Raw genomic sequence first — 26,680 nt, 5'->3', positions numbered from 1 at the left:
TTTTTTCTTACAATAGTAGCTTCCTTGCTTTTTCAGTGCATTCTGGGACAAACCCTGGATCAATTTTTCAGCACACTATTAGCGCTTCTATTTCATTATTTATTTTGACAGTATTTACATTTCTAAGGTATGTGTCATCCGAGTACTTTTGGGAGGCCAAGGCAGGAGGATCGCTTGAGGCAAGGAGTTCAAGACCAGCCTATAGCTATAGGTCCAGTCCGTAGCAACACCCTATCTCTACAAAAAGTTTAAAAAATTAGCCAGGCATGGTAGCACACACCTGTAGTCCCAGCTACTCGGGAGGCTGAGGCAAGAGGATCACTTGAGCCCAGGATTTCAAGGCTGTAGTGAGCTGTGATCATACCACTGCACTCTAGCCTGGCAACAGTTTTGAGACCCTGTCTCAAAGAAAAAAGTGATAGGGAGCTCCATGAAACAACAATCTACTGGGTAAAGTCTCATGTTTCTACAGTGTTCTGTTAGGAATAGTATCTCCCTTTCATGATCTTTGTTTTCTTCAAATGCCATGTAATTCTTTGTGATCTATTTGCTCTTATGTTTTGATCTGCCTTGTTTGCCTGTCGTCTTCAATTGCCTACCTCTCATAATTGTGAGAAGCCGAACTGGATATGGGTCTGGCTTGCCTTTGGGCTGAGAGTTCTTTTCCTTACAGTCACAAGCTTGCTGTAGTCCTGCCCTCCTCTCCTGACTTCTGTGAGCTGAGTAGTAAAAGCTCTCTCTGAGCACATTCCACAGTGAATTAGCCAGAGGACAGCACTACAATCAGGTCTTCTTTTCCTTTTCCTTCTTCTGCTGCATTTATAGAAGTTTGAAGCTTAAGCTATTTCAAGCTTTGCTCTACTCATTCCAACATTCATGTGATCACCAAACATGCCTTGGATTTTTTTCCCTAGGGAAATACTGCTGCAGCCAATTGCAGCAGTTTAGGAAATTCCTACAGTGCTCTTACCTATCCCTCTTGGACCTATTTTCTCCTGTGTTTTAGACTCCAGTTTCTATGCTCTTGTTTCTCTATAATGCTAATTTTACTTTCTGTCTTTTAGAAATTACTTAAATTCCCATCTGTTAGTAGCATTATTCCTTTCTAGGGCTATTTGGATGTATTTTATTAAAATGGCATTGCCTGGGACTTAATGATTATGATTTAGTAGCCCTCCAGGCGTCATTCATGATCATTTTTTAAAGACTTTGCTAATCTGATAGAAAAAAATTGTCATTATTTTAATTTGCATTTACATTTTTCTGTCTTTACTGGTGTGCATTTTTATGTAGGATTTCCTACATATTGGATTCACATTGGCCTACGGGAATATTTTGGAATTATGAAAATCAATAGAGGCATTCAATCCAAAACAATTGTTAAATATATATTTTATGCTTTCAAGACCTACAACTATATAAAACAAAGCTTATACTATCCAGGAATCCTCAGTGATGCTTGGAGCAAGGAGTTGTGGGAACAGGAGACTTTGTGTGGAGTTCTATATCTGAATAATGGAGCATTTTTTCAGATTACTTAGTAGATTGGTATGAGAGGGTGCTATGAATTTTTTTTTTTTTTTTGAGACAAAGTCTCACTCTGTCACCCTGGATAGAATGCAGTGGAGTCATCATAACTCACTGCAATCTCAAACTTCTGGGCTCAAGTGATCCTCCTGCCTCAGCCTCCCAAGTACCTGGGACTACAGGCATATGCCACCACACCCGGCTAGTTTATTCTGTTTTTTGTAGTGATGGGGTCTCACTCTTGCTCAGGCTCGTCTTGAACTCCTGACCTCAAGCAATCCTCCTGCCTCAGCCTCCAACAGTGCTAGGATTAGAGGCATGATTAACTGTACCTGGCCTATTAATTTCCTAAGTATCCTCACATGATACCAGTAATTTCTCTTCCCCTAAATTAGTTTAATGAGAATTTTACTGGAAAGCAATCTAATGTATGACAATTTTTGATCACTATGACAAGAGAAAAAAGTATAGGCAAAAGCCAAAGGGTGTGCTTTTCTAGAACAGCTCCTTTAGGGATTTGCATGTCTTCTGGCTCTTCAGGTAAACAGCCTTGCTCTCAAGTCCACATTACCCTAGATTGATCTCCTTCCTGCCTGCATGCCTAGCCACCCACCCACCTTTCTCCCTCCCTGCCTTTGAAGGAAAGAAAGGAGGAAGGGTACCTCAGCTTGCTGAAAATTTTCCATAAAATGTCCTTCATATCTCAAAGGCCTTAGTAAGGGCCACTCCAATGAAGAAGTGTACCAGTTTGTATTTTCACAAAAAAATGATTTATAAACTCCTTACAAATTAAAGACTACAAGGGAAGTCTGATCAGTTAGGGTGTTAGACATGCTCAGGGTGAGTGTATGTTGTCAGTACTGAAACCCATTTCTTCTAGAATCAACATAAAATGTTCATTGATACTTACTTCAACATTCACAGTGTGGTAATCTGAACTGGTGGGTAACCAGGTGTGATTAGCTTCAGAAAAACCAGCATTTGAGCTATTGTCCCACTGCATTGGTGACTTTGAGAGAAGGGTATTCTATGTCAAAAGAAAAAAGAAAAAACAATGGTCTGAATATTTTAAAAAATGTACTTTGGTCCTGATTCACTTCATAATTCAATTTAATTCCCTTTAGTTCTTAGCTAGTGCTCATATTTATTAGCATTCATGATGAAAAGGCCTTAATGTTCAGTACATACTCCAGTTTAACACTTTTAATTGGAAAATAGCAAATAACATCTTGAGTTTTAAATAGACTATACTAGTTGAACTTTAATACATACTTGGAATCTTTGCTGCTTTTCCTTAAAAATGAGTAATGTAGGATTTCATGATGTGCTATTACCAACTTACGCTTCTTCATTCTAATGTGGTACAGTGATGGTGAATTTAAGAATACTGCCATGTACAATTGAGCCTGAATTCTGTGCTGCTCAGTTATCCAGCCTGGTTACTGCTCGTGAGTGTACACACACACACATTTAGGAGCTGATGAAGAAAAAGTTTGACCTTAATCAAGTATTAGGGAAGTTGGATCTCATACACTTGAAAGCTAACCTTGCAAATGTAAAGGTTCAAGATCAGTCATCTACCCAGCAACACAATTGTGAAATCTATAGCCTCAAACAAAAACAAAATGAAAACCACTCAACTCTGAGGCTGTGCATTGCACTTGACAACATATTAAGAAAAGGGAGAGTTTGTGCTATGGTCACCCGAGATCTAGCAGGACAAATAAAACTAAAGAAATATTGGAGACCATTATCCTAAGTGTAAAGTATCTTGAAAATGGAAAAACAAAAACACTACATGTACTCTCTAATAAATTGGAACTAACGGATGGGCACACAAGTACACAGAGGAAAGTAAAAGTCATTGGAAATCAAGTGGGGGGGGGCAGGAGAGAAAGGGCAAAAACCCACCTAACAGGTGTGATGGGCACACTTATAGCCCTGACTCGAGCCATATATCAAAAACATCTGTGCCTCCTTAATATTTTGAAATAAAATTTTAAAAAGAACTAAAGAAATAACTGATGTCTCAAGTAGAGGGCAATGAATAATATTCCAAACTAAACCACTGGTTCTCAAACTTTAGTGTGCCTAAGAATCAGCTAGAAAACATCTTTAGAATACAGATTCCTGGGCTCTATCCAAGAAATTCAGTTGTGTGATCAAAGAGAAGCATTTTTTAATAAGTTCCCAAGCCACCAAAAAAAGCTGAAAATTCTTACCTGTCTTAAGAGTGAGAAAGCAAAGCAAAGAAACCATGACTTTCAGCCATGGAACAGAGATAGTAAAGTCTCAGATTTAGCCAAAAAATGAGTACTTGGTTTTACACCCATGGTACATGATTAAATTGTATTAAACTTACAATATCATAGCTTTCATTGAGATTTGAGGCTAAAATATTTCCCATTCCTATTTCTTCTCCATAGTAAGTTATGGGAGTTCCAGGGAGTGTGAAAAGCAGCATGTTCATCACATTGACATATGCATTCCCCAAACGAGAAGTCAGCCGGGAAATGTCTGGTCCGCCAATCTGAAAGGCAAATATTTTTAAGAACATAGCTCTATACAGTTTTCTGGAAGATCTGCCTTATTTCACAGAAAGTTCAGGCAGAGAAACCAGGTTGCTGTGGGTACCTTGGTATTAGCAAAGCTGGATTTGAGTCCTAGGCCCACTGCTTGCTGGGTAACTGACTGATTTCCTGTCTTGGCCACTGATGATCAGCAAAATGGTGATAACAATTTACTTCACAATGATACTGCAAATAAGATGAAACTTAGAGGGTGCCTATTCATATTTTCTCACATTTGGATAAAAGAATATTGACAAGAAACAAAAACATTTCTTCCATTGAGAGCAAGACAAGGGAACAAGGAAGCAACAGGTGTGGGAGAAAGACTTCTGATATGTGCCCTCTTTTTAAATTGTTTTGATTGATGAACTATTCGAAGCAAATTTTAAAAACTAAACCAACTTTTAGAAAGTTACATAGTCCAAGATGAAATTTTGTAAAGTGTTTTCTATTTTTAAATATATTTTTGTGTTAAATGTTCCAGGAAATATTATTACATCTAATCCTTATTTAAATAAAAGTTTAAGAGTTTATTTAGCTGGGCATGGTGGCTCATGCCTATAATCTTAGCACTTTGGGAGGCTGAGACAGGAGGATCACTTGAGGCCAAGAGTTCAAGACCAGCCTGAGCAGCATAGCAAGACCCCATCTCTACAAAACATAGAAAAATTAGCCAGACGTGGTGGCACATGCCTGTAGTCCCGGCTACTTGCAAGGCTGAGCCAAGAGAATTGCTAGAGCCCAGTAGTTTGAGGTTGCTGTGAGCTATGATGATGCCGCTGCATACTAGCCTGGGCAACAGAGCAAGACCCTGTCTCCAAAAAAACAAACCAAAAAGAAAAAAATTACCTGACAACTCTTTTCCATATTCCATAACACCACAACTCAACTCTAATGTGCATACGCTTAGCATGGCACTTTACTGTTTATAAATTACTTTCACATCTGTATTGTATCTTATTTCCCTCCTCTGCAACAATGCTATCAGATATTATCTCCGTTTTACAAATGATGAAACAAGTTCTGAGAAATTACTTGATTGCTACAATTCAGGAAAAGAGAAGCCACTTTTATTTCTTAGATGAATTAAAATGATCTTTATATTTTTACAGACCATTGTAAATTATTCTATTTTCATGGCCAGAAAACTAGGTTAATTTTTGCATCCATTGTTTTATTTTCATTATCATGAGATCTGACAAGAAACCCTTTGATTTCTCAAGCCTTCTGGACACAGAGCACATTTTTTTTCCCCCCAAAATTGAGATCAGGAAATATTTCCACAAGTGATTCACAGCAATGGACACAGATCAGGGACTCTCACAGGCTGAGAGAGGTCCCAGTCACCTATGATATTAGAGACTTTCAATATATTAACAAATACTAAAACTACATTATAAAATTTACGATAATGGAGTCACTGTGAGAATAGAGTAAGGGCCTCCAAAAATCTCCATAAACTCAAGGTGAATTCTGGCAAAAAACTGTAAAAATCCACTTTTTTTTTTTTCCATCTCCTAAAATTAAAGGCTGACAAAAATCCAAGGAGTCATTATTCAAGAAAAACAGCTGGATCTCAGTAAGAACAGTGAGTTTTGTAGCATTTTGCCCTAATCTCATGCCCTTCTCTTCAGGTCCATGACAAGCCTTGAAAACCAACAGCCTTGCAACTAGAGTAGCTGTGAAAACCAGCAACCTAGAAGCCACTGGAAGGATAGAATGAGTTTCAAGTTTGCCAAAAGCTCTATCCCTAGAGAACTGTCCCTATTTGCCCTTGGTGGCTCACTTTTAGTGGGGTGTTTTATATCCCAGAGCTGGCTCTGTGTAAACAACAACCTATCTCCAGGGCATTTGCAGAAAACAATCAGCAATTGTTTAATACCACACCTGCCTGTGGTGGGATTACCAATTGGTGCTAACCAGAGGCTGACCAAAAAAATTAAGAGAAGACCAGGGGAATGAGATGTCCATAATAGACTCTATAAGATTCTAACATATTCCTGGGAATCTAGAAGGCCACTTTCATGAGCAAGACTGTGTGCACAATGAGAGCTGTGCAGATATCCAGGGAAGACCTGAGAAGGCTCTAATCTTTCACCTGACTTACATTAAGGCTCTGTACGAGGAGAAAGTGAAGACTAAGGCAGAGTTGTACACTGCCTGGTAGAGTGTTGAAAGCATGCTCCAACACACACACACACACACACACACACACACACACACAGTCCTTCAGCAAAGGCTGTGAGACTTACTGGTTCAAGGCATCTAAGGAATTTCTTGGCAATCAGCTGACCAAGCAAAGACTTCTCTGGCCACACAGAATAGAGAATTAATCCAAGAAAGTCACTAAAGAAACAGACAGCAATGACAACAAACAACACTGGACAAGGGAGAATGTGATTTCCAGAATTGTCATATTATTTAAAATGTACCGTTTGAACAAAAAATTACAAAACAGGCAAAGAAATAGGAAAATATGGCCTATACATACCCCCCCAAAAAAGCAGTCAATAGAAAATGTCGCTGAGGAAAACAAAACATTAGACTTACTAGACAAAGACTTTATTTTTTTTATTTTTGAGTCTCACTCTGTTACCCAGGCTAGAGTGCTGTGGCATCAGCCTAGCAACCTCAAACTCCTGGGTTTAAGCAATCCTCCTGCCTCAGCCTCCCAAGTAGCTGGAACTACAGGCATACGCCACCATGCCCGGCTAATTTTTTATAATTTTTTTTAGTTGTCCAGCTAATTTCTATTTTTTTTAGTAGAGACGGGGGTCTCACTCTTGCTCAGTCTTGTCTCGAACTCCTGAGCTCAAATGATCCACCCACCTCGGCCTCCAGAGAGCTAGGATTACAGGTGTGAGCCACCATGCCTGGCCTAGACAAAGACTTTAAATCAGCTATTATACATATGTTCAAAGAATGAAGCTGTATCTAAAGAATTTAAAGAAAGTATGTTAACAATGTCTCATCAAGTATTATCAATAAAGAGAAATTAAGAAAAAGAATAATAGAAATTTTGGAGTTGAAAAGTACAATAACAAATGAAAAATTCACTAGAGGGGCTTGACAGATCTGAACTGGCAAAAGAATCAGAAAACTTGAAGACATCAATTAGGAATATCTTGTCTGGGAACCAGAAAGAACAGAATGAAGAAAAATGAGCAGAGTCTCAGAGACCTGAGACTGTCATTCATACCAACACATGTGTAATGAGAATCTCAACTTCCCAAGTTGGATGAAAAACAATTCTGCACATCTAGGAACCTGAATGGACTCCAAGTAGGAGAAAATTTTTGAAACCTACACCTAGACATACCAGTCAAACTGTCAAGAGATACAGAAAAAATCTTTAAAGGAACAAAGAAAATTGGTAAATCACATACAAGGGATTCTCAATAAGATTAGCAACTGACTTGTCAAAAACCATGGAGGCCAGATGGCAATAGAATGACATATTCAAAGTGATGAAAGAAAAAAAACTGTGAACCAAGATTTCTTCAATAATGAAAGGGAAACAAGATGCCACTTCACATCTACTATAATGGGTGCAATTTTATAAAACAAAGCAGAAAATAAATAACAAGTGTCGGTGAGGATGTGGAGAAATCGGAACCCTCATACACTGCTGATGGGAATGTAAAATGGGAATGTCACTGTGGAAAACAGTTTGGCAGTTCCTCAAAAAGTTAAACATAGAAGTACTATATGAACCAGCAAGTCCACTCTGAGGTATATAGCCAAAAGAATTGAAAGCAGGAGCTCAGACAGGTACTTGTAGAATAACGTTCCTGGCATTATTCCAGTAGCCAAAAGGAAAACAAACTAAATGTCCACCAACAGATGAATGGATAAACAAAATGTGGTATATACGTACAATAGAATGTTATTCAGCCATAAAAAGGAATGAAGTTCTGATACATGCTATCACATGAAGGAAACTTGAAAACATTAAGTAAAATAACCTAGAAGCAAAAGAACAAATATTGTATGATTCTACTTTTAATAAGATAGGTATAGTAGGCAATTTGTAGAAGCAGAAAATAGAATGGAGGATATCAGAGTGGAGATGACGAGTTATTGTTTAGTGGGTATAGGTTTTCTATTCAGGATGATGAAAATTTCTGGAAATAAATAGTGGTGATTGTTGCATAACATTGTGAATATACTTAATGCCACCGAATTATACATTTTTAAATGTTTAAAATGATAAGCTTTATGTTATGTATACTTTAAACAATTTTTAAAAGCCACAAAAAGTTCCTCAGGAATTCATAATAATTAGAAACTAATAAACAAGTTCAGTCAGCACTGTTGCAGGATTCAAGATCAATATATACAGATCTATTGTATTTTTACATACTAATAATGAACAATCCAAAAATAAAATTAAGAAACCAGCTGGGTGTAGTGGCTTGGGCCTGTAATCCTAGCTTCTCAAGAGACTGAAGCAGGGGAATCATTTGAAGCCAGGAGTCTGAGACCAGCCTGGGCAACATAGTAAGACCCTGTCTCTAAATAAATTTTTTTTTTAAATTAGCTGGGTGCAGTGGCATGTGCCTGTAATCTCAGCTACTGAGGCAGCTGAGGTGGGAGGAGGATTGCTTGAGCTCTGGAGTTTGAGACCAGCCTAGGTGATACAGGGAGACCTCATTTCAAAAAGAAAAAAAAAATAAAAAAACAATTCCATTTGCAATGGCATCAAAAGAATACTTAGAAATAAACTGAACCAAAAGTATAAGACTTATACACTGAAAAATACAAAATGTCATTGAAAAAAATTAGAGACCTAAATAAATGGAGATATATTCATGTTTGTGGATTGGAAGACTTAATATTGCTAAGATGGGGTGACTACCATAAATGATATGCAGATTCAATGCAATCCATATCAAAGACTATTATTTCCTTCATTGCCTTGTTGAAAATCAATTGATGATAAATGTATTTCCAGACTCTCAGTTCTGTTCATCTATACATCTATTCCTATGCCAGAACCACCCTGAGTTGGTTACTGTAGCTTTGTTGTAAGTTTTGAAATGGAAAAGTGTGAGTCCTCCAACTTTGTTATTTTTTCAAGATTGTTTTAGCTATTATGGGTTCCTTACTTTTCCTGGGATTTTTTAAAATCCTGTTTTTTATTGTAATGCCTCTCAAAATTTTCCTGAGATTTTGATAGGGATTGCATTGAATGTGTTGCACTGGGCAGGAGGACTTACCATCCAATTAGGCCATTTTCCTTCTGGCATATTTTCCATCCAAGATGTGATAACCTCATACACATTGTTCCCAGAAAGAGTGTCTAGCATGGTGAGGTAATGGTTGAAGGGAAAATCAGCTTCTTGGATAAATGGCAACCCGTAGTACAACATGGTCCTGTCGATGCTCTCTGTATAGGCTTCAATTCCCATGAACCTGTAAGAGAGTCGGCAGGGTTCAGTGTCATTAGGGCCTGTCAGAAGACTGGGAAGATGCTTTGCAGCTGCTTATATCTCATTTATAAGATGTAGGGGCTGAATGCACACTTTTTTTTTTTTTTTTTTGGGAGACAGAGTCTTGCTCTGTTGCCCCAGCTAGAGTGCAGTGGTATCTTCATAGCTCACTGCAACCTCAAATTCCTGGGCTTAAGCCATCCTCCTGCCTCTCGAGTAGCTCAGACTGCAAGCACTTATCACCACTTCTGGCTAATTTTTCTATTTTTTGTAGAGACAGGGTCTCACTCTTGCTCAGCTGGTCTCGAACTCCTGAGCTCAAGCAATACTCCCGCTTCCTCCTCCCAGAGTGCTAGGATTACAGGTGTGAGCCACCGTGCCCAGCCTGAATGCACACTATCACCCTTATAGGGTTAGGGCTCACTAGAAAGCATAGTCAAGCCAGATGGCCAAGAAATGTCATGCTGTGTCACCTGGACAATTTCTCATTGTAATAAACCGAAAGCCTAGCCACTAGGTCACACCAAAGAGTTAAGAAACACTTTTGGATCTCAATCAATATTATTCTCTTCTTTCTAAAATTGATTAAAACTCAGTTAACATCCATGAAGACTTTCTTTAGCAATTCTCATCACTCCATTTAAAATTTAAAGTATATGTCTGCAAATATAAGGTGACGGGTTTTCCCCAAAAGAACTTCCTCTTGCATTTGAGTCCTTATGAAGTCTTGCCTTATGGTGTGCACTCTCAATTGCTGAAAACCAGACACTCTTTGGGGAAGACACAGTTGCCCGAAATGACCCCAATCAATGCTGGCTTTAGCTATTTGAGGCTGCACATTAATGGTTAAGTGCACAGTCTCTGCAGCCCAGCTATCTCAGTTCAAATCCCATCTCTGCCATTACTACTTGTGTGACCATTGCCTGCATATTCAGAGCCTTAGTTTCGTCATCTATAAAATGGATACAGTAACCAGAGTACTTACACTTTGAGGAGAAATTTCCTTTTTCTCTTTCCTTTTTTTTTTTTTTTTGAGACAAGATCTTACTATGTTAACCAGGCTGGCCTCAAACTCCTGGGCTCAAGCAATCCTCCTGCCTCAGCCTCCTGACTAGCTGGTATCAGAAGTGTACACCACTACACCCAGCTCTGAAGGGAAATTTCTTTAACTCATTTTCTATAGATTCTATTAGGTTATCTACATAAACTTAGCAATAGTTAATTTTATTGAGTGTTTATTATGTGCCAAGTATAATTTTAAATGTTTTATATACATTATTTATATAAATGTATTTATGTAATGTATTAATATACATTATAGTTTAGTTGAAACATATAGATTCATACTGTGCAAGGAACTATAGCTCTAATAATAATGGTAAAAATAATAGTTCATGGCTAATATTTAGCTAATATATTTGTTTTTACTTAATTTAATTTTCACAAAACTCCTGTGAAATAAGTACTGTGATTAGCATCATTTTATAAAAGAGAAAACTGAAAATCTGCAAAGTTATGCAACATGAGAGAATGCGGCCAGACCCTAGCATATACGGATTTGTCAAGTTATTACTTTAACCTCTGAATTAAAGGGATACACTGCAGACCACACACTGTGCCTGGGAAGAATGGAAGCGTGCTCTATGGTTACCTGTATCTGCCAGGCTCCCTGCTGTATTCGTCCATGATCTGCCGAAAGCCCTGGGCGATGTTGTGCATTCCCACCTGTGTGGTGGTGAAGTCGTGGTACAGCTCCGAGTAGTGTGTGACCGTGTCCTTTGAAAGGCAGGACAGCATGGTTACCATCATTTCACATGTCACATGCCCACAGTTGGCTCTATGTGAATATAGACAATCTCTTCTCGTCAAAGGGCTCAAGCCAAGCAAGGCACAAAGATAGTTTGTGGTTGGAGAAGACTACTCACAGCTATTACTACTTTATTTGATGCTTAAATTGTTAATTTTATAAATTTAATAAACACTTTTTCTCTAATTTAACTACCACTTACCCATTTTAGCAAACTAAATTTTTCCAAACATCACAACATTGATTATAAATGTATTTAACAAAGTCCTCCTGAACATTTAATTGTCAATGCTTCACTTTTAAAGACAAATGATCTTAATGATTATAGAGCTCATTATTATATGACTTTATCTGCTCACAAAAATATTAATATCATGCATTTAAATTTGTTTCTTTACCATCTCTATCCTTTATTCTTACTGTTATGCTTTCTCAGGGTTTCAGTAATTTTTTCTGATACTCATTTCTATGCCTTCCTAGGATTGCAATACTCTCCTAGAATCAAAAGCAAAAGATTACACCTCATACAAGCCAAGGTTGTAGCTCCTGGGATGGGACATGGCCTGGACTGGCTGGAAGTCCCAAACTTGCATGGCCGTCTGTTTGTTGGAATTTTTTTTTTTTTTTTTTTTTTAGAGACAGGGTCTTGCTGTATTGCCCAGGCTGGAGGACTCAAACTCCAACTCCTGGGCTCACGCAATCCTCCTGCCTTAGCATCCCAAGTAGCTAGGGGCTACAGGAATGTGCCTGCTCTGGACTCTCTTTTTAATAAGTGACTCTCTTTTTAATAAGTGAATTTTCCTTGCTAAAATCAAGTGAAAGGTTTTTTTTTGGAATCGGGTCTTTTTCTGAAATTGCATATTCTTTAAGTTCTTCTCAGCACATGAAACACACTGTTCTGATCATGTGTCATTGAGTATAATTATATGCCTGTTTTATGATATCTCATTATAATTAGCAAGGTTATTTCAGGATTTCTTCTCCAAGGAAAAGCTCTTCCTATTTGGGACAACTGGCTAATACAGCCTTTTTTTCCTTCACTTTCCCTTTTCACTGGAAACCATGTGCAAGAAAAATTAGCTTAATCATAACCTTTGGTTCTTGACATGCTCTCATGATTGGCCTGTACATGGCCAACTTCTCTTTAATTTATTTGTTTTAGTGAACTTGTAAGTATCCATAAATTACTACTCAGGAAAAAAGCTAGAAGTTTGATAATAAACCATTTAACCATATAGATTTCACTTTGTCTAAAAGGGTATCACATTATATGTAATTATTTTAGATTTTCACTAAGCGTTACTTCACTAAGATTCACCTATGTTGCTATATATCATTGTAATTTTTTTTTTCTAACAACATTCTATTGTGTGAATATACAAATCCAGCATTTTGGAACACATTTGAGGACTTCTGTCTACTTGGCCATTGAAAATAGAACGGTGGTCAACCAGAGGAACGGGGTAGCATGTGAAAACCATCTCTCACTTGGGACACAGGCGAAGATCGGGAATCATTGGTATGGAACCCTGAAGAGCTCAGATTCTGTAGTGAGATGGGCATGGTTTGGAATCCTGTTTATCACCTCTAAAACCTCGCTAAGATTTGCTAAATGGGGATCATGGAATGTTTCTCATAGGATATTGAGAGAGGTAAATGAAATATCATAAATAATTAGCACGTAGCATACCATAGACACTCAAGGAAGTGTTAATTCCCTTCTCTTCCAAAGATGTGTCCTTTAATAATGAGAAAAGCACCTGTGGAATTTAGGCCTCGCTTGACCTTGAGTGAGATGACAAAAATTGCATTGAGTAAATGTTCTCCATTTTGTGGCCCTTGGTAAAGTCCACACTATCTGTGTCCACAGAACCCTTGTCACTCAAGGGCTCCTGAAGGGATCCCTCACTTTGCAGGAACTAGTAGAAGGAAACATCTGGGCATGTGCATTTGAAACTCCTGTGTATTTCTAAAGAAAACGATTGAAAGTACTTCCTAGAGACAGGACAGAACTCATCTTCATAATTGGCATCTCAGGCTAAAAAGGAAAACACTCTGACAAATTTTCAGAAAAGACAAGGAAAAAAAAAAGTTGAAAACAAACTTTACCGGGATTTGAGTCTTATTTACTTGGATCTCATCTCTCAGATGTGTTGCTTCTAGAAGAAATCTAACAGCATCGAAACTAAAGCCATCAACACCCTTTGCAAGCCAGAACTGTATAATTTCCTAAACATGAAGAAGCAAAATGCTTGGTTACATTAATTACTCATTATCATAGCATTTAATAAATGTTTTGTCTGTTAATGACTTATCATAAATAGGTATTTCTTCATGCAAAACAAGCACAGTATCCATATAGTCTATCTATTTTAGCACATTTGCATCTTACTATAATGAACTCTCAAGTAACTGCATTTAGGGACTCCCACACCTTCATATTCGAGTTCAGAATTACAATAACATTTGTAATTGATGTTATGAGCATGTTTCCAAAGTTTAGAGAATCCACTCAAAAAGAAAAAATGGGAGGGGAGAAAATGGCAGATCAGTGGTGACCTCCTGGCTCTCTGCTCCCAGAGTAGGGAGTGAAGAACACAGACAGCTACACACGAGTGGATTGCTCTCCTACAAGAATGGCATTGTGAATCGGCAGAGAAGCAGTGCAGGACAAGCAGTGCGGGGGGGGGGGGGGGGGGGCAGGGGGGGGGGAGGGGCGGGAGGTGAATTAGAGAACCGACCACAAAGTCTGGAGAGTGCGAGATACACACTAGGGAATAGAGCTTGGGATGGCTGTGCCTGCCAGCCAGCCAGCCAGCCAGGACAGTGTGATCTGACCCAGAGGAGGAGAACTGTTCCTCCACCGATCTCCACATCCACTCAGGCAGGGAAGCGCCTGAAGTCAGTGCAAAGTTGTGGCACGGGATGACAGGCTATGTGGACAAGGGACAATAGCAGGAAACATTCTGAACTCCGGGTGCTCTGCGCTGGGCTGGGGAGGGACTGGTCTGAGTGGGCACTTCCCGAGTCCGCAGGAGGGAGTTTGGAGACAGGCACCTCTCCTCTGGCAGTCAGTGGGACCAGAGCAAAGGAGGCGAATGCCGAAAGGGAGTCTCTGCCCCCATAAACCACCCAAGATTCGTCTGGCACAGGGTGGGACAGAGAGTGCAGGATCCTCTACTGGACTGACGTGAGGCAGTGGGACAGGGAAGCCGTGGGGACAGCCGGCGGCTCATTCAGACAGCCTGCCAAACCCAGCACCTGCCAACCCCCAAGTAGTCACCTCCAGTGCTGGTTCTCCGTGGGTGGGCAGCAGCCATTTTAGGGGACCACAGCCAAGAAACACTACGGTGCATTGCAGTTCTGGGCACCACCCCTTCCCCAGCTCAGCAGGGCAACCTCAGGCAACAGTCTCAGGCAACGCCACAGCCGAGCAGTGCAGGCTCCACCCTTGGAGGCTGGGAGAAGGGAGAAAAGTCGCTCTCTCTGTGTGACTAGCATGAATCTGCAGGACCTTGGAACTAAGCAATAGGGGGCAACCTGTTGATTCAAGTCCAGTGGGCTGGCTTTGATCATCTGATAAGGACACAACACTAGGGCTTGCCCTTGGCGCCCAGGGCCGCTGTCGGCTTTGGGGTTTGTGGACTGGGAAGGAAAATTCTGGCCAGAGCCCTCAGCAATTGCACCACTTGACACCTCCCACCAGGAGCTGCCTCGCAAGTGTGGCGAAAGAGCCTTGAATAACATACTAGCAGCTCTTCCCTAGCAGCAGATCAAGCACTCACAGAAGTATACGCTCTCAGGCTTGCAGGTACCAGTTGCCCTTACCCCACCTAAAGTGGGAAAAGGACTCAAGTAACCCTCGGAAGTGACACGACATTTCCTAAAGATCGGGGCACTTGTATACCCTATTTGGGGGATTAGAGCCCAACACAAAGGCATCAGAATACCTTAATAATTGGCTCCTCCATGAAAACTACAAGCAACAACAGAGAGGGTAACCCCATAGCTCAACACAGTGCCTTCTATCTCAGACTATCGGAGGGCAGTGGAGTCACATAAACAAGAGTGATTCACCACCTGGGAGCTTAAGCAAGGGGTCCAAACTCACTAATCTCCTTTGGCACGAGGTGAAGACAACAGGTCAGAGGTAACCCAACAGGCTAAAACACCTCTAAGGCAATGCAGGACCAGCATGCATCTCCCCAGCACTGCCGAGGAATGTCCCTTTGGGGACTTGGAGATAAGGCCATAAACCAACTCCAGCACCCCTAGTTCTCAACAAAGTAGGCTGATGAGAAAGAATCAATGAAGAACACAGGAAACATGAAAGATCAGAGAGAAAAGTCACCCCCAAAAGAAAACATTCGATCTCTATCAATAGATACTAACTTATACGATATGATTAAATTGACGGAGGAAGAATTCTGAATATGGATTGTAAGAAAACTCAATGGAACTGAAGAGAAAATAGAAACCCAACATAAAGAAGCCACAAGAATAATACAGGAAATGAATGAAAAATTCTCTAAAGAAACTGAAATACTACAAAAAAAAACAAACAAATTCTGGAAATGAAAGACGCATTTAGGGAACTACAAAACACAGTGGAAAGCCTCAAGAATAGAATGGATCACACAGAGGAAAGGATGTCAGAGCTTGAAGATAACACCTACGTGCTACACAAATCAGATGAAGAAAAAGAACACAGAAACAAGAGACAAGAACAAAACATACAAGAAATGTGGGATCATGTAAAGAAGCCAAATATAAGAATCATAGGCATCCCAGGGAGAGAAGAAAATACACAAGGGCTGAAAAACTTACTTCATGGAATACTGGAGGAAAATATGCCTGACCTAGCCAGAAATCTAGATATCCAGATACAAGAAGCACACAGAACTCCTGGGAGACTCAATGTGAAAAGGCAATTGCCACATCACATAGTTATTAGGCTGACCAAAGTAAATACAAAAGAAGTAATCCTTGATCAGTGAGATGACAACAGCAGATAATCTACAAAGGAAAACCTATAAGACTAACTGCAGACTTTTCAACTGAAACTTTACAAGCCAGAAGAGACTAGGCATCTATCCTCAATCTTCTAAAACAGAATTATGGCCAACCTAGAATTCTCTACCCAGCAAAACTAAGCTTCATATATGAGGAAGAAATAAAGACCTTCCCATTCACTGATGGAATTTGTGAAGACCAGACCTGCCCTACAGGAAGTACTCAGACCTGCATTATACACTGAACAGCACAAGAGACACTCACCAAAGTAAAATCACTAAAGAGTTAAAGTTTAGAACCTGGATTCCACAGTGGCTCAAGGAGTAAAACAATAGGAATTCACCCAACAGTATGAACAGAAATCTACCCCAAATATCCTCTCAATAAATGTGAATGGCTTGAATTGTCCTCTGAAGAGACACAGACTGGCAGAGTGGATAGAAATTCACAAGCCAAGTATCTGCTGTCTATAGAAAACACATCTAACCCACAAAGATGCTTTCAGGTTCAAGGTCAAGGGATGGAAAACAATCCTCCAGGCAAATGGAAGCCAGAAGAAAGTGGGGATAACTATACTTATTTCAGATAACATAGGTTTTAAAATAGCAAAAGTAAGAAAAGACAAAGATGGCCACTATATAATGGTGAAAGAGAAAGTCCAACAATAAGACTTAACAATTCTTAATATTTATGCACCCAACTCAGGAGCACCCAGATACATAAAGCAAACCCTGTCTGATCTATATAGCATGATAAACAATAACACCATAGTAGCCAGGGATTTCAGCACCCCACTGACTGAACTGGACAGATCTTCCAAACAGAAAATAAGCATAGAAATAATGGACTTAAATAGAGCTCTAGAACAAAAGGGTCTAACAGACATCTACAGAACATTCCACCCAAATAAAGCCAAATATACATTCTTCCCATCAGTCCATGGAACTTTCTCCAAAACTGATCACATACTAGGCCACAAATGAGACCTCAACAAATTCAAAAAGAAAAATAGAAATTATATTATGTATCTTCTCAGATCACAGTGGTATAAAATTAGAGTTCAATTCCAACAGAAATACTCACCACTTCACAAAGTAATGGAAATTAAACAATCTATTGTTGAATGACTACTGGGTCAAGGAAGAGATACAGAGGGAAATCAAAAGATTCTTCGAACTAAATGATAACGGGGACACAAGCTATCAAAACCTGTGGGATACAGCAAAAGCATTCCTGAGAGGAAAACTAATAGCATTAAATGCTCACATCCAAAAGACAGAAAGCTCACAAATCAACAAACTAATAAATTGTCTCAAGGAACTGGAAAATGAAGAGCAAATCAATTCCAAACCTAGAAGAAAAGAAATAATTAAGATCAGAGCAGAACTAAATGAAATTGAGAATAAAAGAACTATATAGAAGATCAATAAAACCAGAAGCTGGTTTTTCGAAAAGATAAAATTGACAGCCCTCTTGCTAGATTGACAAGAACTAGAAGGGAAAGGACTCTAATAAACTCGATTAAAAATGAAAAAGGAGGTCACAACAGATATCATGGAAATACAAAACATTATCTTTGAATACCATAAAAACCTATATGCCCAAAAACTACATAATGTGGAGGAAATGGACAAATTCCTGGAAACAAACAACCTCCCTAAGTTCAACCAGGAGGAAATAGAATCCCTGAACAGGCTATTATCAAGCACAGAAATTGGAGCAGCAATTAAAAACCTTCCAACAAGGAAAAGTCCCAGACCAGATGGGTTCACTTCCGAGTTTTACCAAACATACAAAGAAGAACTTATACTACAGAAATTATTCCACAACATTGAAAAAGATGATATCCTCCCCCAACTCATTCTACAAAGTCAATATCACCTTGATACCAAAGCCAGGAAAGGACACAACAAAAAAAAGAAAACTACAGACCAATATCCCTCATGAATATAGATGCAAAAATCCTCAACAAAATTTTAGCAAATCGAATCCAACAGCATATCAAAAAAATAATCCACCATGACGAGGTGGGCTTTATCCCAGAGATGCAAAGCTGGTTCAACATACGCAAATCTATAAATTCAATTCACCAAATAAAAGCAAGAACAAAGACCATATGATTCCCTCAATAGATGCAGAAAAAGCACTTGACAAAATCCAGCAAACCTTTATGATAAAAACTCTTAACAAAATAGGCATAGATGGGATATACCTTAAAATTGTTAAGGATAAACCCACAGCCAAAATCTTACTGAATGGGGAAAAATTGAAAACATTCCCACTTAGAACTGGAACCAGACAAGGTTGCCCACTAACTCCCCTTCTATTCAACATAGTGCTGGAAGTCCTTGCTGGAGCAATTAGACAAGAGAGGGGTATTAAGGGTGTCCAAATGGAGGAAGAAATCAAACTCTCACTCTATGCTGATGATATGATATTATATCTAGAAAACCCCAAGAATTCAACCAAGAGACTCCTGGAATTGATAAATCAATTCAGTAAAGTCTCAGGATACAAAAATCAATGCACACAAATCACAGGCATTCATATACACCAATAACAGTCAAGCCAAAAATCAAATTAAAAATGCAGCAACTTTTACAATAGCCTCAAAGAAAATTAAATATCTAGGAATATATTTAATGAAAGAGGTGAGAGACATATACAGGGAGAACTATGAAACACTAAGAAAAGAAATTGTAGAAGATGTAAACAGATGGAAAAATCTACCTTGCTCACAGATTGGCAGAATCAGCATTGTTAAAATGTCCATACTACCCAAAGTGATCTACAGAATTAATGCAATCACTATCAAAGTACCATTATCATTCTTTACAGATCTAGAAAAAATAATTCTATGCTTTGTATGGAACCAGAGAAGACCTTGTATAGCCAAAGCAATCTTAAGCAAAAAAAACAAACTGGGAGGTATCAGTCTACCAGACTTCAAGCTTTACTACAAGGCTATAGTAACTAAAACAGCATGGTACTGGCACAAGAACAGGGATATAGACCTTTGGAACAGGACTGAGAACCCAGAAATGAAACCATCCACATATTGCCATCTAATCTTTGACAAAGCAGACAAAAATATACACTGGGGAAAAGAATCTCTTTTTAATCAATGGTGCTGGGAAAACTGGATAACTACATGCAGAAGATTGAAACTGGACCCCCACCTTTCATGTCTTATAAAAATCAATTCACAATGGATAACAGACTTAAACCTAAGGCATGAAACCTGAAGAATCCTAGAAGAAAATGTAGGGAAGACTCTTTCAGACATCGGCATAGGCAAAGAATTTATGAAGAAGACACCCAAGGCAATCACAGCAGCAACAAAAATAAATGGGACTTTATCAAATTAAAGTTTCTGCACAGCCAAGGAAATTATCATTAGAGAGAATAGACAGTCTACAGAATGGCAGAAAATATTTGCTTTCTACACATCCGATAAAGGACTGAAAACAAGAATCTATAGAGAACTCAAAAAAATCAAACAACCCCATCAATAACTGGGCAAAGGACATGAACAGAAACTTTGCAAAGGAAGATAGAATAATGGCCAGCAAACATATAAAAAAATGCTCAACATCTCTAATCATTAGGGAAATGCAAATCAAAACCACAGTGAGATATCACCTAACCCCAGTGAGAATGGCTTTTATCAAAAAGTCCCAAAACAACAAATGCTGGTAAGGATGTGGAGCGATAGGAACACTCTTACATTGCTGGGGGGACTGCAAATTAGTACAACCTCTGTGGAAAAGCATTTGGAGATACCTCAAAGAGCTATAAGTAGGACTACCATTTGATCCAGCAATCCCATTACTGGGCATCTACCCAAAGGAACAAAAGACATTCTATAATAAAGACATCTGCACTCAAATATTTATGGCAGCACAATTCACTATTGCAAGGATGTGGAAACAACCCAAGTGCCCATCAATCCATGGGTGGATCAATAAAATATGGTATATGTATACAATGGAATACTACTCAATTATAAAAAACAATAGTGATCTAGCACCTCTTATATTTTCCTGGATAGAGCTTGAGCCCATCCTCCGAAGTGAGGTATCACAAGAATGGAAGAATAAGCACCACACGTACTCGCCATCAAATTGGCACTAACTGATCAACACTAAAGTGCTCACATGGTAGTAATATTCATCGGAGGTTGGGGAGGTAGGGGGGGTAAACTCACAACGAATGGATTCGGTGAGCATTGTATGGGGAAGGGCACACCTCTAATCCTGGCTTGAGTGAGGCAAAGTCGTAACATATAACCAAAATATTTGTACCCCCATAATATCCTGAAATAAAAAAAGAAGAAAGAAAAAAATGCAACCATAATGAAAGATAGGACTCAGGTGAAACTGGGACAATTTCTCAGCTCCCTTAAGGCCAACTTCTTAATGGGTCACTCCAAACTGAAAGAAAATAACCATTTGTTCAATGGCTAAATATTTCAGTCCTTACCAGGAAGGCAAATGAGAGGTAAAGTGCTTAGGTGTTAAAAGATCTCTTATTAGGAGTAATATGGAAGGAACCCAAGACAAAATAGACAGAATCAACTGTGAACCAAGCAACCAATTAAGAACAGTGAGGATCTAGTGGCAGAACTCAGATGCAAGCATTGTCTTTAATACACTCAGATAACAAAGATGAACTGCACATTATTCAAAGAAGCCACTATTCTACTGGCTTTAATTTTACAAAGAAATTAATCCTGAGCTAAAATAGTTATCATACATTTTATTCTTTGATGACAGAATTCCTTCCAAAGGTGTGTGATGGGGACCAAAATTATTGTGTGAATGTCCCTGGATTTCCATTCCTGTCCTACTCTCCAACACCCCTTGCTGGAGAGAAAGTACTCACTGCCAGCTCAGCCTCCCCTCTGCCCCACCTGCCACTGAGAGCACTGTCGTGGCCTGCCTGTGTCCCAGGCATCTTTAATGCTGAAGTCAAAGATTGGGGAGATCAAGACTGGTCTGGAGAAATGGTTAGATGAGAGAAGTTGACCAAAAGACTAGGGGCCTCCAGGGAAGGAGCCTGAGTATAGAGGAAAGCAGAAGTGAGAAATTCAGAGAGGGCAACAGATGAGACAGCTTCTGGGTGTGAGCAAATGGGAGGAAGAGGAAAGGAAGTGTTAAAATGGGATTTCCTTTCATTCCACGTAGTCACAGGTGTAGGGCCGGCTTCAAGGGCATGCAATTTTCACCTTTGGAGGGAACAGAGCCACAGAACCCATATGACAGCTGCCTCACAGATCACTTGTTTGATATGTGTTCCTTCTATCTGTGTGAATAGGGGGTCTCTAGAGTACTGCAAATCAAAGGTCTCAAAGGCTAACGGCAAGGGTTAATACTACTGATGTCACTTCCCTTTAAGCTGAGATTTTGTAAAACTTCAACCAATTTGTGCTATTAAAAGCAGGCTCTGGGCTGATAATCCTCAGAGTGGATACAGGTGACCCAGAGGACCTCAAGCTGTCTCTACCCAGTGGAATTTTTCTTTGAGGCACAAAACCCACAAATTTGTTCTCACTAGCCTCTTTACTTCTTAGCAAATTCATTCAATTCAATAAGTATTTGAGTTATAGCTACAGGACGGTTGCTTAGCCCTGGAACTACAACCATGAGCAACACACACAGATGCAGTCCTAGGCCTCCTGGATTATTTCAGAGTCTCCAGCCAGCCAATCAAATGGTAATGCAAAAATATTTAAATCATGGTTCTGATAAAGTTGTGATAAAAAAAAAAAGAGGAATACGGTAATATAAGAGGATAAAATAGCAGGATTTGCCCTGGGAAGGATTTGCAGCTGGAGAGCAGGAAGTGAGGGCTAGAGAAGAAGCAGGCAAGGCGGGGAGGGGTGCGCAGGGGCGTATTTGTAGAACGAGTTCTCAGTGGCTTCATATGAGCTAATTTACTATGAAGCTAACCAAGCTTAGGCTTCAAGGTCTCTCCCACTTCAATCAGACTTTCTAACTCCCATTCTTTTCTCATTCTAAATAAACGCTGATTTTTCTGTACCTAATTTTATACTCTAGTAGAGTACAAAGGTGGCCCGAAATTTTAATAAGCTTCGGACCCCACACAACGTGGGTCCACCCCCAGGTCGTGCTATTCTTTGCAAGCGTGAAACTGGTCCGGGCAGAGTACAAACGGCTAAAGGCATCCAAGCAGCCTCTGACAGCACCGTGGGTAAACATTAAGCTTTTGGGCACCGATTTCCTAGAATAAAGCTAGTCGTTTTCTTCATGGGGTTCTTCTTCAATTCGGGATCTCAGCATTGCTTAGTATTAACCTGACATTAAAATTGAGAAATGTGTACCCCAGAGAAGGTGTGCAGCCCTGGTATAATAGGAGATCTTATCACTGCTTGATGAGACAAAACAGCAAAAGCTGGATGGGTATTTTCTGAGAGTCATTTTAAATGCTGTTAATTTGGATTATCACCCAGATGATCCAAGATGTACTTTTGAAAAATATTTGCTTTGTGCTATTTATTCTCTTAACCAGGAGAAAAGGGAGCTCCAGATTTTAACAGTTAACCCTCTTTGCTCCAGTTAAGTCTCCCAGGTAACGGAGGCAAAACAGGGCACAGAGTCTGGTTTCGCTAGGTCTGGTGACCCACACAGGTGCCACGGATTCTGTACACTGTGTCCCCGATTCCTAACTCCCAGGCTATCACACAGTCCTGGTTTTTCCCACTGGACATCTTTTAATTCTTTTCTTCTTAAGCAACTTGCTGCCCTGAGTAAAAAAAGGAATCAAGTCAACATTAATAATGTCCAAATTCGTAAAACCTTGAATTTGGTTCCCCTTTGAGATGGCTGAAGTTATGGGGCCCATTTACCTAAAAAGCCCTGTTTGGGAAATAGAAAAGCTCTGCTCCCATATGTGGTATAAAACATCCTCTTGAAAATAACATAAACCTCAGGTTGTCCATCTCAAGAAGGAAGGTGAAAGGATATTTCAGAAGTAAAGGGAAAACTATTTCCTCTGCTACAGGCAAAAGAAGGAAAACAGTCCCTATTGCTGTTCAGAAATCTTGGAAAAATCCTTTGCTAACTCACCCAGAAGCAGGAAGGAAAGGAGGGATCAGGGATTGCGAATCTGACCACCTGGGCACCATCCCAGCATCCCCACTTCCAGCTGCATGAGGTAGGGCGTCTGCAAGACCTTGCTAAGCCTCCGTTTCCTCATCGATAAAACAGTACCCGCCTTGCAGGGTTTCTGAGGCGTTGCTGCTGGAGTCAACTGACACTTTGGTCTTTATGTAATATTATCTGATCTCTGCATCTTTGACACTGTTGACTAATCCAGTCTTCTAGAAATACTCATGTACCTCAGCTCCACAATGCCCTGCTCCTTGGCTTGCACTCCTCGGGACTCCATCCTACACCCTCTGGTCATTTCACTTCACGACAGTGTTTGTTTGCTCCGGTATCCACGTATTGCTTCTTTAACACGTACTTACATAATCAAAAGCACACCATACTAAGTCCTTTACAAAGTTTAAATCACTTAATCTTCAAGCAACCCTATCAGGTATGTACGCACCATCATTGTTCCTACTTTGCCAGTGAGGAAACTGAGGCTCAGGAAAATGAAGTGGTTTTAGCAAGGTCATTCGGTTAGTAAGTGATGGCACCAGAACTGGAACCGCATGGCACCCTGGCACATTTGCTACGTTGACACCCTCTACTTTTAACTGGAAGCTCTGCCAGCACCTGGCCCTCATTCCCACGTGACAACAGTTGGCTCACCTGAGCTCTGTAGGCATCGTCCATATGTCAGCAAATCCCACGGTTTTATCTCCAGGCCAAACCTGGCCCTGAGCTCCGTGTCCTTATATCCAACTATCCACTGAGCACTTGCGTATCTCACAGCTCAAACTCTGCACAACTATGACATCACCCTTCCTCTTCCTTTGTCTCCTATCTCAGTAAATGGGCACCACCTTCCACCAAGTGTTCAAATCTGAAACCCGGGACTCACACCGGACTCCTAAGTCCTGATATTTCTCTGCTTTCCCCATGCCACCCTGGCTGGTCCAAGGCCACCATCCTCCCCCCTGGGCTCTCTGCCTCAAAACCTGCCCTACTCAAACCCCTTCCCCCAAACCAGATTGATTTTTCAAAATGCAAATCAAAAATGATGTCCCTGCCAAGGCCTTTTAAACCCAAATCCTTACCAGGGCCTTCAGTGCTGCTCAAGACCTGGCCCCTGCTCCCCTCTCTAGTGTCATCAGGTCAGTCTTCCTTTCCATATATCAAGTCCCAGCCATACCAGACGACTCCCAGCACCTCTAATGTGCCATGATCCACGCGGTCCCTCTGCTTGCCACACTTCCAGGCAGGCCTCCTCACTCGGCTCATGCCTCCTCTGCAAACGTGTCCAGGCCAGGTGCCTGCCCTACGTGTTCCTGCTCCACACTGTCAGGACCACTCAGCACGTTACTGTAACTACCCATGGTCTACCGCCCCCTCCAGAATATAAGCCCCAGGCCGGCCACACCACGTGTCTATCTTAGCAATCACCACACCCCTAACACGTGGTCAACACACATACATGCTGTTAAAAGAATGATTATAATAAAGCGCTTGGCATGTAAGAGGTGCAGTAAATAGCACAATTATTATCATGGAACACACATCTGGTTTATAAAGCAGGTAGTGAGTGAATTTTATGTTGAATTGAGCTGTTGTCTCCAGCAGCACCGTGCTCGGCTGGAGCAGAACAGAGCCTGCGCTGGTGGTCTGGGTTGCACCTGAAGCCTGGGGGTTTGGAGGGAGGGAAGGGCATCTTGGCTTCTCATTCCTGGCTGCTGTGAACACGGTGACTCCCCAGGATGTCCTACCCCAGGGCTCTGTGTTCCCACATGGCAGGTCCTGGATCACACTGAGCCCCAAACCTGGGGCCAGGTCACCTGGAATGTCTTCCTAGCTGTGCTGCTAACTCATTGGCTCACTTCACCGCTCTGTGCCTCAGTTTCCTGAATAAGGGACTTGGAAGGCAAGTAAAAACCACAGTGATTGGAAAAGTATAAAATACGACACAAACGCAAGCCCCCCAACTCCTAGGAGAAGGCTTCCTGACTTCTCCAGCTGAAAGCACTCAAGCCCTGAGAGGTCAGGGAGAGCAAGTCCCCGATGACCAATGTGAAGGGGAGGAGAAAGAGGAGAGAGGAGGGCGCTCTACACTGGGTGTTCTCACCTGCCAGCCTCCCGCTGTGCAGGGGAACAGAAACCTGATGGGAGGAACCAGGAAGAGGCTCAGGCTCCCAGAGTGCAAATTGGTCTGCAAGCAGGAGTCATTCCATATGCTCCTCCCCACAGACTCTCTGGGCTCCAAATTATTAACCTGCTTGACTCTATTGCAGAGATAAGCACCTCCAGGGGTGGGATGGGGAGGAGGGTGTCACAAATCTCCTTCATGTGACAGGTCCCTTCCCAGGAGCAAAGAGCATCCCCTCCCAGCTTCTCAGAATTTCTTAATTACTTCTAATAGTAAATCTTCTAAACCAGCTTTGCAAATAATGTGTAACTTCCCAACCAGAGGCAGTAATGATTCAGCACATGAAAGATTCATCCTAAAGGGCCAGTAAATAAGGATCCTATTCCCACACTCCACTATGTGGATACACCTGGCAGAGTACAGCTGGGTTAGTAAAAAATAATTAGTGTGTGAGCTGGCACATTTTGGCAAAATTTATCACACTTGTCTCAACATCTCCAGACAACCCATCACCATTGCCACAAGGAGCCTGGAAGAATCCACTACCTGATAAACCACCCAATTTACAGTCACCTTTATGAATTTACAACTGAAAACCTCCTTGAAAATGACTGTGCAGAAAAAGCAAAGCACAGAGAGAGAGAGAGAGAGAGAGAGATGTAGCTCGCCTCAAGGCAGGTGTGGGATTGTGGTTAAGAGCATGGACTAAAAGTCCCAGTGCTCATCACCCCCTAGGAGGGTGACTTTACCTATTTAGGCCTCAATTTCCTTCTCTGTAAAATGATCATAATATCCCATAAGTTAGGCTTGTTCTGAGCATTCAGTGATCCAGGTAAAGCATTTAGCATATAATAAGTGCCTAATAAGTGTGTGGGGAGGGGCAAGTGTGGGTGTTTAAATGAGCTTTGGTGATGGAGGAAAGGAATCCACAGCCCACCACAGAAGTTTAAAACTAGACCCGAGTTAATCTGGTGACCGTGTCTACCACTACTCACCACGCCCCCCACACACCCATACCCCCTGGGACAAGGCCACCTCGACTCATGGTGCCCACTTCTGGAACAGATCCCAAAGCCATT

General features: G+C 40.7%; 1 protein-coding gene across 2 annotated transcripts in view; it reads right to left on the bottom strand.

Moving 5' to 3' along the window:
* The window catches only part of SLC3A1 (solute carrier family 3 member 1), a 42,294-nt gene that overhangs the window by 3,947 nt on the left and 11,667 nt on the right, over positions 1-26,680 (bottom strand). Inside the window, exons 5-9 of one of the 2 annotated variants that reach the window (XM_045549516.1) lie at positions 13,446-13,565; positions 11,181-11,305; positions 9,317-9,512; positions 3,890-4,057; positions 2,438-2,554 (exon numbers count right to left, since the gene is read on the bottom strand). In XM_045549516.1, the coding sequence (XP_045405472.1) occupies positions 2,438-2,554; positions 3,890-4,057; positions 9,317-9,512; positions 11,181-11,305; positions 13,446-13,565 (726 nt within the window). The remainder of the gene's footprint in view (positions 1-2,437; positions 2,555-3,889; positions 4,058-9,316; positions 9,513-11,180; positions 11,306-13,445; positions 13,566-26,680) is intronic. The other variant, XM_045549517.1, reaches the window with a different exon arrangement.

The sequence above is a fragment of the Lemur catta genome, chromosome 4, assembly GCF_020740605.2.
Source record: "Lemur catta isolate mLemCat1 chromosome 4, mLemCat1.pri, whole genome shotgun sequence".
Classification (NCBI taxonomy): Eukaryota; Metazoa; Chordata; class Mammalia; order Primates; family Lemuridae; genus Lemur; species Lemur catta.
Note: the sequence above shows the minus strand (reverse complement) of the source record. Positions and strands in the feature narration are given on the sequence as shown.